Raw genomic sequence first — 16,328 nt, forward strand, 5'->3', positions numbered from 1 at the left:
TTAGGGTACGGTGGGTTAGGGTTAGGGTTAGGGTACGGTGGGTTAGGGTTAGGGTACGGTGGGTTAGGGTTAGGGTTAGGGTACGGTGGGTTAGGGTTAGGGTTAGGGTACGGTGGGTTAGAGTTAGGGTACGGTGGGTTAGGGTTAGGGTACGGTGGGTTAGGGTTAGGGTACGGTGGGTTAGGGTTAGGGTTAGGGTACGGTGGGTTAGGGTTAGGGTTAGGGTACGGTGGGTTAGGGTTAGGGTACGGTGGGTTAGGGTTAGGGTACGGTGGGTTAGGGTTAGGGTTTGGGTTAGGGTACGGTGGGTTAGGGTTAGGGTACCGTGGGTTAGGGTTAGGGTACGGTGGGTTAGGGTTAGGGTTAGGGTACGGTGGGTTAGGGTTTGGGTTAAGGTACGGTGGGTTAGGGTACGGTGGGTTAGGGTTAGGGTACGGTGGGTTAGGGTTTGGGTTAGGGTACGGTGGGTTAGGGTTTGGGTTAGGGTACGGTGGGTTAGGGTTTGGGTTAGGGTACGGTGGGTTAGGGTTAGGGTTAGGGTACGGTGGGTTAGGGTTTGGGTTAGGGTACGGTGGGTTAGGGTTAGGGTACGGTGGGTTAGGGTTAGGATATGGTGGGTTAGGGTTAGGGTACGGTGGGTTAGGGTTAGGGTTAGGGTACGGTGGGTTAGGGTTAGGGTTAGGGTACGGTGGGTTAGGGTTAGGGTTAGGGTACGGTGGGTTAGGGTTTGGGTTAGGGTACGGTGGGTTAGGGTTAGGGTATGGTGGGTTAGGGTTAGGGTATGGTGGGTTAGGGTTAGGGTTAGGGTACGGTGGGTTAGGGTTAGGGTTAGGGTACGGTGGGTTAGGGTTAGGTTACGGTGGGTTAGGGTTAGGGTACGGTGGGTTAGGGTTAGGGTATGGTGGGTTAGGGTTAGGGTTAGGGTACGGTGGGTTAGGGTTAGGGTATGGTGGGTTAGGGTTAGGGTTAGGGTACGGTGGGTTAGTGTTAGGGTATGGTGGGTTAGGGTTAGGGTTAGGGTACGGTGGGTTAGGGTTAGGGTATGGTGGGTTAGGGTTAGGGTACGGTGGGTTAGGGTTAGGGTACGGTGGGTTAGGGTTAGGGTTAGGGTACGGTGGGTTAGGGTTAGGGTACGGTGGGTTAGGGTTAGGGTACGGTGGGTTAGGGTTAGGGTACGGTGGGTTAGGGTTAGGGTTAGGGTACGGTGGGTTAGGGTTCGGGTACGGTGGGTTAGGGTTAGGGTACGGTGGGTTAGGGTTAGGGTACGGTGGGTTAGGGTTAGGGTTAGGGTACTGTGGGTTAGGGTTAGGGTTAGGGTACGGTGGGTTAGGGTTAGGGTTAGGGTACGGTGGGTTAGGGTTAGGGTACGGTGGGTTAGGGTTAGTGTACGGTGGGTTAGGGTTAGGGTACGGTGGGTTAGGGTTAGGGTACGGTGGGTTAGGGTTAGGGTTAGGGTTAGGGTACGGTGGGTTAGGGTTAGGGTACGGTGGGTTAGGGTTAGGGTACGGTGGGTTAGGGTTAGGGTTAGGGTACGGTGGGTTAGGGTTAGGGTTAGGGTACGGTGGGTTAGGGTTAGTGTACGGTGGGTTAGGATTAGTGCTGGACCTGGTGGATGGAGAACTGAATGGTTCCTGTACCTCCAGAGTGGGGATCCCCTTAGTGTTGGTGGGAGTGGGGTAGTCTTTAAGGGGACACTCCTCATCCAGGAAGCCGGACTCTCGGCCCTCAACAGCAGGCTGGAAGAGGCCGTAGTTCAGCACGTCCCTCAAAGTCTGGGTCAGTGTACACAGGATCTGCTGCTTAGCAACCCACACTGTGGCCTCGGGCTTAAACCTCATACACTTCTGCTCCAAAACACACACACAATCAGGGATAGCCAAAAATGTCAAAATACCATGAAGATGAATGTATCAAAATAATCTTGTATTCTGTAAAGTATTTAATCAAAATACATGCATTTTGTATGTAAAATAAAAAATGACATTTGCAAGTAGACAGCCTGAATAGCAACAATGTTCTCAGTACCGGTTACAAAAATGCCTGTAATATGTTGTTGTTTATCTACTTTAGTTGAGCAAGTCACTCTGGATAAGAGTGTCTGCTAAATGATCAACATGTAAATGTATATGTGAAAATTAACAAACCAAAATTAACTGCAAAGCACAATGGGTATTATTATTGGCCTTGTTTCAGGGCAGAGCTCATTAGAATAATACTCAGCATGCTTTGCAATTGTTTGTTTTTACATTTACATTTTCCTCATTTAGCAGACATTCTTATCCAGAGCGACTTACAATTAGTGCATTCATCTCACAACCGTATCAAGTACATTATTTATCAACATTTTTACATATATATTTATATTTTGTTAATTTAGCAGATGCTCTATCATGCCATAAGTGCTATCAGACTTCTGATACCAATGCAGGGTGAAAGGGGGACACAAAATCTGAACTGCTATAAAACATTGAATGGAAAAGTATTTTGAAAATACAAATGACAGTATTTTGAAAATACAAAATAGATTGGAGTTATAGTTCAACCCGGTGTAATTCAAATGACAAAATACTCAGAAGTAATTCAAATATGTATTTCAAATATATGTAACATAAATACTGCCCATCTCTGCACACAGTGGTGTCAGTTTTAAACCACATACATTTCTGCTGCAACACAAATACAAAACATCCAGAGATTATACAAACACATCAAACCTGGAGTTTAAACATACACTTTTGCTCCAAAACATTAGACAACACATTTTGTGTTGGGTTTAAAACAAACATTTCTGCTCCAAAACAAACAAACACAAAACACACATGCAGATTTAACATTCTGGCAGCAGGCGCTAACAGATGGAGAAACAATAGCTCACGTCTCCTTGCCAAGCTACCAGTGTCTGTGAATAAATACGCTTTTATTTACAGTAGAAAAGATTAGGAATCACAGTATAAAACAGCATGGAAATGCCTCCTAGCAATATTCTGTTTCAGTAATTAGCTATCCCTTTCCTCTACAGAAGCAGGACATTTCATATTCATAAAGTTGTTTGGCAGAGGTGCCCGCTACACAGTATTAGTGGTGGAAAAAACAATAACTGGAATTAGTTCAATCAATTAGTAAGGATTATAGCAGAACGTTACGCCTGTTATCCAGAAAATCATTTTTGTTATTGTTTTATTTGAGGGTGCATGTTCTTTTGTGATAAGGCATTTAAAAACAGCAGCACTTCTCAACTAGCAAGTATGTATTTCTGTGGCAGAATAACATTGCCACCAATTTCCAATAGCTGTTTTTTTATCCCTCATTCACGTCTATCAAACTGCTTGGCTGAGAACAGTGTGACATTTAGCTTGTACAACATACTGTGCATAGCTATTGTAGCTCACTATTTCAGATTGACTTTATGCTGCTAGGCTGGGGCAAACATGCCACATATTCCACAATTGCTATGATCCCAAAAACTTTTACAGCTTTTTGCTTTACAGTCTTTCACATATGCAAGATGCATTAACAAACTGCAGTAACAACTATGTCATAATTCCAACCAGCGCGCAGCACCCCAATTATTTTCAGTGCAGTAGAACTACTGGTTTTGGAGCCTAGAGCAAAGCAGTGGGTAAACTATGTTGTAGCTATTGTACAGACTATTGTACTTGTCTTTTCATCTACTCTCACTAGCACTGATTCTGCAGATAGCAGCTATTTTAGCCGAATGCACTGAGTGTATGTCGTTCTAGATAAGAGCTTCTGCTAAATGACTAATATGTTTTTAAAAAGGTTCAGGGATGACCACACAGTTGAAAAGTGAAAATGGATTTAGATCCACTGTAAAAATTAAAAAAATTATAAACTTTGAGTTATTTCAACTAATTATTATTAAGTAACTGGTTCCACAGCCTTATTTTAGTTAATCAACATAGGCAAAAATTCTGTCAACTTAAAATGATGTTTGCTCAAATTGTCTCATAAATGATCCACCTAAAAAGGTTGTTGAACTAGTTAGAGTGCTTTTTACATACAATGTTTTCAGCATACATATTTGATACACATTGCACATGCTCATTTATACAGTAATTCATTTGTCCTCACCTGGGATTTGAACTCACAACCTCTTGGTTCACAGCACTCCAGTCTTCCTGCTACGTCACCGTGTGTGTGTCAATGACTGATTTCACCTGTATTCCTACACTTTGCACTTCAAAGTACATCTCAGCTCTGTTAAAAATACACTCAAGAAAAATGATGTTTTTTATCATAGTGATCAAGGAGTAACATTTAAACAGAGTTATATGCCCCACCAACAGACAACTATACAGATTTTTTTTTTTCTGAAATAAGTGAAGCATATCAATTATGAGAGACTAGTCAGATTAACTGATAATTGAGACATAGCAGGAACATCGGAATGCCATGAGACCAGGAGGTTGTGAGGACACGTTGAAAATGAATTACTGTTTAAATGCTCAACGTGGGTTAAATAAGTATGTTGGAAACATTGCATGTTAAAAGCTGTGTGTGTGCGTAACTAGTTCCACAGCTTTTTTTTTAGGTAAGATGACCAAATAATAATTATGGTTGAATAAACATATGAGTTAAGCAAACACATCATTTAAAATTGACTGAATTTTTGCCTAAGTTTTATCAAGTTTTATCTAAGTTGGGCCAACTATATTTTTTGGGTTCAGGTAACATTTGGATCGAAAAGTTGAGTAAACAAAAAAAAGGCTATGGAACCAATTACTTAATAATAACTGGTTGAAACAATAAAATTGTTTTTTACAGAGTAGCATACCTGCAGTATGATAAGAAAACAGTGTACAACGAGATAAGTGTGTACTCACAGACTGCTGCAGGTCAGGGATAACCACACAGAATTCCAGTGACTCCCTACGGGCAGCCCTGTCCCTCTCTGCCCTCCTGTCTGTCCTCCTGCTAGCCCTTTCCCCTCCAGGTCCTCCATGGCCAGGCTCCTCCTTTGAGCTGTCTGTCTCAAAACCTCCAGAGCCGTCAGAGAAACTCTGGGCCATCTCCTCCTCACTGGATGTAGGACTCCGAGGCATGATACTCTACTGGAGAGAGAGGAGACAGCGTTATATATACTGTGTACTACTAACACACACACAAGCTCTGAAAGTCAGGCCCCGAGGCATGCTAGACTCTACTGTGGCCTGACCAGGGGGAGAGGACACAGTGTTATCGGGCTTCATCATACAGTTAATGTGTCCTCAGAACTCTGCTAGGCAAAGCGACCATCTGTGCTCTCGTACACCCTAAAGATGCTCGTTGTAAAACGTGTAAACATTTTACTGCTGTTTGTCCCGCTTGGCCACCCTAGCAAAAACAGAGACAGAAACACTTCCTCAAAATAGTCAAATAAATCAAGAAATTGGTCATACATTTTGACCTTTTTGCCGAGGAAGTCGTAGTTGTGCAATTTTACCTCTAGCTTAGATTATTGGTGCAGTATTTCTCGAGTGAAACAATTTGGATGAAATCTAGTCGTCTCTCGTTGAATGACAACAAACACTTCATGTTCTCACTCGTACTAGGAGCACTGGCGTAGCACACACCCCCACAGCCCCCGCAGGGTGTGGCTTGGGGTCACCCGGAGCTCGGGCCCCATAGATAGCATATGAATATGTTATAAGTCATGAAAAACATGTTTAGAATTACAGCAAATTAGCTTTAAAACTGCAACATTTTCTCTCAGCCTCATGTCAAAACGTGTAGAATTGCAGGAAATTAACTCAGGTATTCTTGAAAGTTGGGACAATCCTTGTCCCGCAGAGAAACTTTATTTTTATAAGATTTTGTTGCATTATTTGAGCTTAAACTTTACTTTGAGGGGAATTTTATAAGTATACTTTCAATATTATTCATTTCAATTTCGGCTCTGTGCCTGGAAATTATGTGTCCAGAGAGTTGGACCCCTATCATGTCATGTACTGTAGTGCAACAAGACCCCTCATGGTCTGTAAAGTTCTCTACTTTTTTTTACTATGCAAGTCAGTTAAAAACAAATTCTTATTTACAATGACAGCCTAGAAACAGTGGGTTAATTGCTTGCTCAGATGTTTACATTGTCGGCTCGTGGATTTGATCTAGCAACCTTTCGGTTACTGGCCCAACGCTTTAATAACCACTACCACCATGGGAGCATTTAATAGTGCTGTAAAAACCTAACTAAAATACATTTGGAGATTTGTATTACATATTGAATTAAGCATTCATTTTGATTAAGCAATCACGTAACAGGTCTCAGTATTGGTAAACATGAATATAAACTGAAATTATTAGCCGACGATCCCCTGATATACCTGACTAATATTACAAATATCTTCAGAATACTTTAAACTGAGATTTAAAAGGTATTTTGAAAAAAATGTAATGATGGCAATAGGAAAAAGATAAAAGAATAACTCATGATCTATCAACAATCATTGGACAACAAAAATAGAAAGACTTAAGTGACAACAAACAACAAATATATAAAGATAACTTTATCCCATTACTCCTCAACATGAAAGCAGATCTAATTAAATGGAACAATCTTCCCATAAATCTTACAGGTAGAATAAACCTCTTTAGAATGGAACAGCTCCCAAAGTTTTTATATATTTTTTTCAATAATAGCAATTACCACACCGAAGACATTCTTTAAAAAGTATACTCGGCCATAACAGACTCTAGATGGGAAAATAAACTCATAGAATAAAAAGGAAAGTTTTACATGTCTCTAAGTCTGAGGGTGTTTGAAACCTTCCAGACTTGGAATTGGATCCAATTCCAAGTCACCCAAGGCTTTTACTTGAGACAGATTCAATTCACTAAAGAGGAACAACGGGTACATATTGAAGATGCGCATGCTCATCCCCTGAATCTTTTTGTGTCTATTTTAAAAGGACAACGCTAAGAACATTAACTTCACAGTTAAGAACATTATAACAATATGGAAGAAAATGAAACAAATTCTACAAGAACCAATATCACTCCCTCCAAACACCCATATGGAACAATCCTTGTCCTTATTCACAGAATTGGCCCACATGGTAAACTAAAGGCATAGAAACTGTAAATGACTTGGTAATAGGACATACAATTATTTCCATGACAGAATTAATAAGCAATTTTGGACTGACCAACATAGACATTTTCAAATACATACAACTTAAAAATTGTATGTCACAAAATGTAGATCTGAAATCTTTTGGACATTAGAGAAATCTTCAGAGAATTCTTTTTGAGTCAAAAAATGATACTCATATGATACGGTATGTAAGTTATACAAAACCTTGCAGAACGCATATCCAACTGACAATCACTTATACAGTTGAAGTCGGAAGTTTACATACACTTAGGTTGGAGTCATATAAACTTGTTTTTCAACCACTCCACAAATTGATTGTCAACAAACTATAGTTTTGGCAAGTTTGTCACGACTTCCGCCGAAGTTGGCTCCCCTGCCTGTTCGGGCGGTGCTCGGCGGTCGTCGTCACCGTCCTACTAGCCGCCACCAATCCCTTTTTCGTTTGTCTGTTTGTTTTGTCTTATTAGTTTCACCTGTGTTTCTGTTGTTTTCGTAAATGAGCTTCCCTATATTTAGTAGGTAGGCCCGCCCTTGTTTTGTGCGGGATTGTCTTTATGTTACGTGTGTGTGTTTTGGGTTATCAAGTTGTCCTCTGCGCCCTGGATGTTTGGGCTTATCATTTTTTGTGCATTACTAAAAGGAATATTTTTTCCAAGTGGATCTCTCTCTGCGTCTGATTCCTTCACCCACCTAGTCCCGCGTGACAGAATCCCGCACCAAAACAAATGGAATCAGCAGGAGCAGCCGCATCTCCTCTCCCATCGATGGAGGAAAGGGTCCTCCATCATACCAGTGTTCTCCACAGAATTGGGTCAGCTATGGACCAAATGATGGAGAGGATGGATCGATGGGTGGCCTTCCCACCTCATCTCCAGCACCCCCTCCTCCAGCACCTCCTGTTCTTGCTACCGCATCCGGCTCCGGGGCTCTTCGGCTGGCGCTCCCACAGGAGTATGATGGAACGACGGCTGGGTGTCAGGGTTTCCTTCTCCAACTGGAACTTTACCTGGCGACCGTTCGTCCTACTCTCTCCGGAGAGGACAGCGTGAGCGCCCTCGTCTCCTGTCTGACTGGACGAGCTCTCGAGTGGGCCAACGCAGATTGGAATGGCCCAGACTCGGCGAGGGATCATTACCCTGAGTTCACCCGCCGATTCTGAGCTGTGTTTAACCACCCACCAGAGGGTCGTGCGGCGGGTGAACGGCTGTTCCACCTGAGTCAGGAGACGAGGAGCGCACAGGACTTTGCCCTGGAGTTCAGGACCTTGGCCGCAGGAGCAGGGTGGAACGACAGGACCTTAATAGACCATTTCCGATGTAGCCTTAGGGAGGATGTCCGCAGGGAGCTAGTGTGTCGGGACACCACCCTCACGCTGGATGAACTCATTGACATGGCATTCCGTCTCGACAACCTGCTGGCTTCCCGCGGGCGTTCGGAACAGGTCCTGTCGTTTCCACCTCCCAGCCCTCCTGCTCCTATCCCTATGGAGTTAGGGGGGGCAGCGTAGAGGGGGACCAGAGGAGGAGTGTCCTCCTGCAGCAGTTGTGGTCGGCGAGGGCACACGGCCGACCGGTGCTGGAGGAACTCGTCTGGGAGTCGGGAGGGCAGGCGGAGCACTACTCGATCACCCCAGGTGAGTCAGCACCAGACTTACCCAGAGCTTCCTATCGGTCATATGTATGTGTTAACCTCTTTCCCCGGGTTTTCTCCCTCTCTACAGCATACGGCGCTAGTCGATTCAGGCGCAGCTGGGAATTTCATAGATCGGGGGCTCGCGTTAAGGCTAGGGATTCCCCTTGTGTCATTAGAGCTACCTTTCCCCGTGCACTCCTTAGATAGCCGACCATTAGGGTCAGGAATGGTCAGGGAGGCCACGGTACCACTGGACATGGTAACGCAGGGTAGTCATAAGGAGCAGATTAGTCTGTTCCTTATCGACTCACCTACGTTTCCAGTGGTGTTGGGAATTCCCTGGCTAGCTTAGCACAACCCGGTGATTTCCTGGCGACAGGGGGCTCTTAAGGGGTGGTCAGAGGAGTGTTCAGGCAGGTGCATAGGTGTTGCCGTTGGTGTGACTACGGTGGAGAGTCCAGACCAGGTTTCCACCGTGCGCATTCCCTCTGAATATGCCGATTTGGCTATCGCCTTCAGTAAAAAGAAGGCGACCCAATTACCACCCCATCGTAGAGGGGACTGTGCGATAAACCTCCTGGAGAACGCTGCACTTCCTAGGAGTCACGTGTATCCTTTATCCCAGGAGGAGACAGTAGCTATGGAGACATATGTTACTGAATCACTGGAACCGGGATACTTTCTGCCCTCCGCATCACCTGTCTCCTCGAGCTTCTTTTTTGTGAAGAAGAAAGATGGCGGTTTACGCCCGTGCATTGATTATCGAGGTCTAAATTCCAGCACAGTGGGGTTTAGTTACCCACTACCTTTCATCGCTACGGCGGTGGAATCATTTCACGGGGCGCGCTTCTTCACAAAATTGGACCTGAGGAGTGCGTATAATCTGGTGCGTATCCGGGGAGGAGATGAGTGGAAAACCGCATTTAGTACTACATCTGGCCATTATGAGTACCGCGTCATGCCATATGGGTTGAAAAAGGCTCCAGCTGTCTTTCAATCCTTCGTAGATGAGATTCTCCGAGACCTGCTCGGGCAGGGAGTGGTAGTGTACATCGATGACATCTTGATCTACTCTGCCACACGCGCGGCGCATGTGTCTCTGGTGCGTAAGGTACTTGGGCGACTGCTGGAACATGACCTGTATTGCAAGGCGGAGAAATGTGAGTTCTTCAAACAGGCCGTTTCCTTCCTGGGTTATCGTATTTCCACCTCCGGGGTGGTGATGGAGGATGACCGTGTTACAGCCGTGCGTAATTGGCCGACTCCGACCACGGTGAAAGAGGTGCAGCGGTTTTTAGGGTTTGCCAATTACTACCGGAGGTTTATCCGGGGTTTTGGTCAGGTGGCTGCTCCCATTACCTCACTGCTGAAGGGAGGACCGGTGCGCTTGCGTTGGTCAGCAGAGGCGGACAGAGCTTTCAGTCGTCTGAAGGAGCTGTTCACCAATGCGCCCGTGTTGGCTCTTCCGGACCCCTCTTTAGCGTTCATAGTGGAGGTGGACGCGTCCGAGGCGGGGGTCGGGGCCGTGCTGTCCCAGCGCTCGGGCGAACCACCCAAGCTCCGCCCTTGTGCCTTCTTTTCGAGGAAGCTCGGTCCGGCGGAGCGAAACTATGACGTGGGGGACCGGGAGTTGTTAGCTGTAGTCAAGGCTCTGAAGGTTGTGGAGACATTGGCTTGAGGTGGCGAAACACCCTTTTCTCATCTAGACTGACCATCGTAATCTCGAGTACATCCGGGCAGCGAGGAGACTAAATCCGCGTCAGGCTAGATGGGCCATGTTTTTCACCCGGTTTCAGTTCACCATCTCGTACCGACCAGGCTCCCAAAACACAAAATCCGACGCGCTGTCCCGCCTCTATGATACCGAGGAGCGGTCCGTTGAGCCAACTCCCATCATTCCACCTTCATGTCTCGTAGCACCGGTGGTATGGGAGGTGGACGCGGAGATAGAGAGAGCCTCACGGTTAAAGCGGGCCCCCCCTAACTGTCCAGTGGGGGCTCAGTATGTGCCGGGGGAGTCCGGGATAAGCTAATCCGTTGGGCTCATACTCTCCCCTCCTCGGGTCATCCTGGCATCGAGAGGACAGTGCGGAGTCTTAGAGGGAGATACTGGTGGCCCACGTTGGCTAAGGACGTGAGATTTTATGTCTCCTCCTGCTCGGTGTGCGCTCAGAGCAAGGCTCCTCGGCACTTGCCTAGAGGGAAGTTACAGCCCCTCCCCATTCTACAACGGCCGTGGACACACTTATCGGTGGACTTTCTTACCGATCTTCCCCCGTCCCAGGGAAGTACTACGATCCTGGTCGTTGTGGATCGGTTTTCTAAGTCCTGCCGTCTCATCCCGTTGCCCGGTCTCCCTACGGCCCTGCAGACTGTGGAGGCCTTGTTTACCCATGTCTTCCGGCACTATGGGGTGCCTGAGGACATCGTTTCTGATCGGGGCCCCCAATTCACGTCCAGAGTTTGGAGGGCGCTTATGGAGAGACTGGGGGTCTCGGTCAGCTTGACCTCGGGTTTTCACCCCGAGAGTAATGGGCAGGTGGAGCGCGGAAGCCAGGATGTGGGCAGGTTTCTGCGGTCATATTGCCGGGACCGGCCTGGTGAGTGGGCAAGGTATGTTCCTTGGGCTGAACTCGCTCAGAAGCCGAAGATCACCATCCCAACCGTAAAGCACGGGGGTGGCAGCATCATGTTGTGCTTTGCTGTAGGAGGGACTGGTGCACTTCACAAAATAGATGGCATTATGTGGAAGGAAAATGATGTGGATGGAAAATGATGTGGATATATTGAAGTAACATCTCAAGAGATCAGTCAGGAAGTTAAATCTTGGTTGCAAATGGGTCTTCCACATTGACAATGACTCCAAACATAATTGCAAAGTTGTGGCAAAATGGCTTAAGGACAACAAAGTCAAGGTATTGGAGTAGCCATCACAAAGCCCTGACCTCAATCCTATAGAAAATGTGTGGGCAGAACGGAAAAAGTGTGTGCGAGGAAGGAGGCCTACAAACCTGACTCAGTTACACCAGCTCTGTCAGGAGGAATGGGTCAAAATACATGGCATGGTGCCATGTATTAATTGTGGCTACTACTATTAAAAAGTAATATTTTGAGCTAAGAATATGATTTAATAAACAATGAAAAAATGGACAAATGAATTCCAGCATAGTTTTGAGAATTTATTTTCATTACATGCAAACATAGTTTGGAAAGGTGGCCAGGGAGGCATCTCTTTGCTTGAATGATGACCCACATCAACTCTGTCTGACTTCTTTACAATACAATACAACAGAATATCCATTAGTTACAGCTCCGTTCTCATCCACCCCAAACAGCAGACCTCACACATACAGTTGATACAAGCACAGGTTTAAGCAGCAGCCTTGGATGGAGATAATGTTGTAGGTTAAGGGCCTTGCTCAAGGATGTGAACCCAGCAGCCCTACAGGTGTCAGGTCAATTCCGCCCATTTTTTGCAAGGACCCTGCCCAAGATTCTGAACCGGCCACCTTTCGGCCACAGGCCCAACCCCTGCCACAGGCCAAACTCTTTAGCTGCTGGGATACCTGCTTGACATGTTTCAGAGAAGAAGAAGAAAAGGAGTGTTGTGGAAAAATTCTTACACAGGGACGGCTATACACAGACAATACACAGACAAGTTATATTTGCATGATTTAGCATTATTAATTAATAATTACCGTTTTGTTTCATTCATGTGCCCGACCAATACTGTTTCATAACATGTGACAGACCAACACCTCATGAGGCTTCTCCTCTCTAAGCTGAGACCTTGAAACTGAGATATCGTTCGTTCGTTCTCAAAACAACGTCTGGGCGTACTGCCAAATTGCAGCTACTGATAAGAGAGGATTTGTACAGTCAGCCACTTGCATGAACACGGACATTTGCTTATAGAACAGCACATAAATAGAACACCGAAATTAGTTATAAGAAAAGCACAATCATCCAAATTCACGTTACATTCCATCTTCTTATCACTATGTGTGATAATAATAACCACACATAGTGATAACAGTGAAGACAAAATGCTATGCAGACACATCATTATTAAGATGTAGAAAAACAACTTACATGCAGTTGTTGTCAGCAGAAGCCAAAAGAGAGATCCTCTGCCTCTGATAGTACTACTTGCAGGTTGGTTCAAACACCATCCTCTTGATTAGTCATGCTGGAATGGATTGGAAGTTGGTTTAAACACCATCCTCTTGATTAGTCATGCTGGAATGGATTGGACGTTGGTTTAAACACCATCCTCTTGATTAGTCATGCTGGAATGGATTGGACGTTGGTTTAAACACCATCCTCTTGATTAGTCATGCTGGAATGGATTGGAAGTTGGTTTAAACACCATCCTCTTGATTAGTCATGCTGGAATGGATTGGACGTTGGTTTAAACACCATCCTCTTGATTAGTCATGCTGGAATGGATTGGAAGTTGGTTTAAACACCATCCTCTTGATTAGTCATGCTGGAATGGATTGGAAGTTGGTTCAAACACCATCCTCTTGATTAGTGATGCTGGAATGGATTGGACGTTGTTTTAAACACCATCCTCTTGATTAGTCATGCTGGAATGGATTGGAAGTTGGTTTAAACACCATCCTCTTGATTAGTGATGCTGGAATGGATTGGAAGTTGGTTTAAACACCATCCTCTTGATTAGTCATGCTGGAATGGATTGGACGTTGGTTTAAACACCATCCTCTTGATTAGTCATGCTGGAATGGATTGGGAGTTGGTTTAAACACTATCCTCTTGATTAGTCATGCTGGAATGGATTGGAAGTTGGTTCAAACACCATCCTCTTGATTAGTCATGCTGGAATGGATTGGAAGTTGGTTTAAACACCATCCTCTTGATTAGTCATGCTGGAAGGGATTGGACGTTGGTTTAAACACCATCCTCTTGATTAGTCATGCTGGAATGGATTGGACGTTGGTTTAAACACCATCCTCTTGATTAGTCATGCTGGAATGGATTGGACGTTGGTTTAAACACCATCCTCTTGATTAGTCATGCTGGAATGGATTGGAAGTTGGTTCAAACACCATCCTCTTGATTAGTCATGCTGGAATGGATTGGAAGTTGGTTTAAACACCATCCTCTTGATTAGTCATGCTGGAATGGATTGGACGTTGGTTTAAACATCATCCTCTTGATTAGTCATGCTGGAATGGATTGGAAGTTGGTTTAAACACCATCCTCTTGATTAGTCATGCTGGAATGGATTGGAAGTTGGTTTAAACACCATCCTCTTGATTAGTCATGCTGGAATGGATTGGACGTTGGTTTAAACACCATCCTCTTGATTAGTCATGCTGGAATGGATTGGAAGTTGGTTTAAACACCATCCTCTTGATTAGTCATGCTGGAATGGATTGGACGTTGGTTCATACACCATCCTCTTGATTAGTCATGCTGGAATGGATTGGACGTTGGTTTAAACACCATCCTCTTGATTAGTCATGCTGGAATGGATTGGAAGTTGGTTTAAACACTATCCTCTTGATTAGTCATGCTGGAATGGATTGGACGTTGGTTTAAACACCATCCTCTTGATTAGTCATGCTGGAATGGATTGGACGTTGGTTTTTGAATCGGAATGGCAGTTCAATTTTGAAATGACCAAAATTTAACCCCATTTTTATCTAAGACTGTATGATTTTATTAAACACAGTATTTCCTCTTGCTTCTAGCTAGCATTTAGTTTGCAACAACACAGGTTTGTATGGAACTTTCTGTTTGCCACTCAGACCTTGGCAACAATGTTGCAAAATATAAATGTGATCTTCCCCTTGCCTATAGAGCTAATGATGTGGACGTCAGCTAACCAGTTTTCTGACCAGGCGAAATTATGCAGCAGCATCATTAATATGGATAAAAATGTCAATGGAAAATGGTTAAAACAAATTAAAAGGGAACGTTTGCTGTCATTTCAGATTTCGAGGTGACTGAGTTAGCTTTGTTAGCTGGTGATTTCTAAAATCCTCCATTACACTCTGGGGTAGGGCTAGAACCCTCAAGGCTCTTTAACTTCACTGGGTATATAGTGTATATAGAACCTTTTTTAGTAAAGGGTTCTATAATCTCTTGCAAAAAACCTAAAGGTTCTATATACAGTAACCCCAAATAACCCTTTTTTCTAAGAGTGCATTATAAACCAATACACAAATTCTACAGCACAAAGGCGGAGTCATGTCTTAAGTGTAAAACAAACAATGACTCAATAATTCATGCCTTCTGGGAGTAGTATAAAGTCCAAACGTTATGGCTGGAGTTAGAAAAGCTGACTCTCAGAAGTTTGCCATGTAAACGTACTTTTAATTCGTCTATCTGCATATTTCAAGACATGGCGTGTGAGGATGCGGTGAGATACCCAATGGGTTGGACCATTCATTTCTTGGACCATTATTTTACTTAAGAACTGGAAATCAAATGATGCTCAATCGTCAAGAAAGTGAATGCATCAAATGCATAATCATTTAAATGTTCAAAAAATCCCGGCTACAGAACAATTTCAAGCCATATGGCATAAAGTATTACAAGCCCTAGAAATGTCGAAAGGATGTAACATTTGAAAAAATGTGAGAACAAACAGGATGAGTATGGATACTGTGGGAACATGTAGGTTTGAGCACGTATGATTTCACTCATTTGTGTTGAAATTCATGTACGTCTGAGTTGGTGTTTTTGTCTTTACTCGTCTCTTTTCTTTATGTTGAAGGTTGGGCATTAAGTCCCAGCCAACATCGTGTCAATTTTAGTATATCCATGTCTATGAAATGTTAAATTGTCTGTTGTCTTTGCATATGTCTATTGTCTAATGTCTAAAAAACGAAATAAAATCTTACAAAAAAAGAACGAAACAATCAAGTCCATTAAACAATTGTTGGACAATAATTGTAAAAATGAAATGCCTTTTATGGTGTCTGACAGAGTTGACATACTGTCTATCTATGTAACGATGTTCTTCTTCTTCAGTTGAGGAATATGAAGGATCGGACCAAAATGCAGCGTGGTAAGTGTCCATGTTACTTTAATATAACAGAACACGAAAAAATACAAAAGTAACAAAGTGAATGACAAAGAAAACCGAAACAGTCCTGAATGGTGAAAACAAACACAAAACAAGAAACAACTACCCACAAACACAGGTGGGAACAGGCTACCTAAGTATGATTCTCAATCAAAGACAACGATTGACAGTTGCCTCTGATTGGGAACCATACTAGGCCAAACACAGAATTACAACACATAGAACAAAACATAGAATATAGAACATAGAATGCCCACCCCAACTCACGCCCTGACCAAACCAAAATAAAGACATAAAAAAGGAACTAAGGTCAGAACGTGACAATCTAGTTTATTGCATTTTATGAAAACAATTAAATAAATGAGGAGTTTGTTCCTTTACATGGTGGGATAGCTGGTAATTTGGTCTATCAAAATATATATTTCAAATTCTGTTAATATTAAGACAAATATTTGTGGGGAAAAAGTTTAGATTGTCCCTGAGCTACAAAATAGCAACATTTTCTCTCAGCCTCATGGTAAAAGGTGTAAAATAGCATGAGATTAGCTA

At 43.9% G+C, this 16,328-nt stretch overlaps 1 protein-coding gene across 6 annotated transcripts in view; it reads right to left on the reverse strand.

The window, feature by feature from the left end:
- LOC129862040 (SH3 and multiple ankyrin repeat domains protein 2-like) overlaps positions 1 to 16,328 on the reverse strand; it is a 203,886-nt gene that overhangs the window by 170,265 nt on the left and 17,293 nt on the right. For all 6 annotated transcript variants that reach the window (XM_055933363.1, XM_055933362.1, XM_055933360.1 and 3 more), the window contains exons 3-4: positions 4,845 to 5,072; positions 1,638 to 1,844 (exon numbers count right to left, since the gene is read on the reverse strand). In XM_055933363.1, coding sequence (XP_055789338.1) covers positions 1,638 to 1,844; positions 4,845 to 5,063 — 426 coding nt within the window. In that variant the 5' untranslated portion in view covers positions 5,064 to 5,072. The remainder of the gene's footprint in view (positions 1 to 1,637; positions 1,845 to 4,844; positions 5,073 to 16,328) is intronic.

This window comes from Salvelinus fontinalis, chromosome 9, assembly GCF_029448725.1.
Source record: "Salvelinus fontinalis isolate EN_2023a chromosome 9, ASM2944872v1, whole genome shotgun sequence".
Lineage (NCBI taxonomy): Eukaryota > Metazoa > Chordata > Actinopteri > Salmoniformes > Salmonidae > Salvelinus > Salvelinus fontinalis.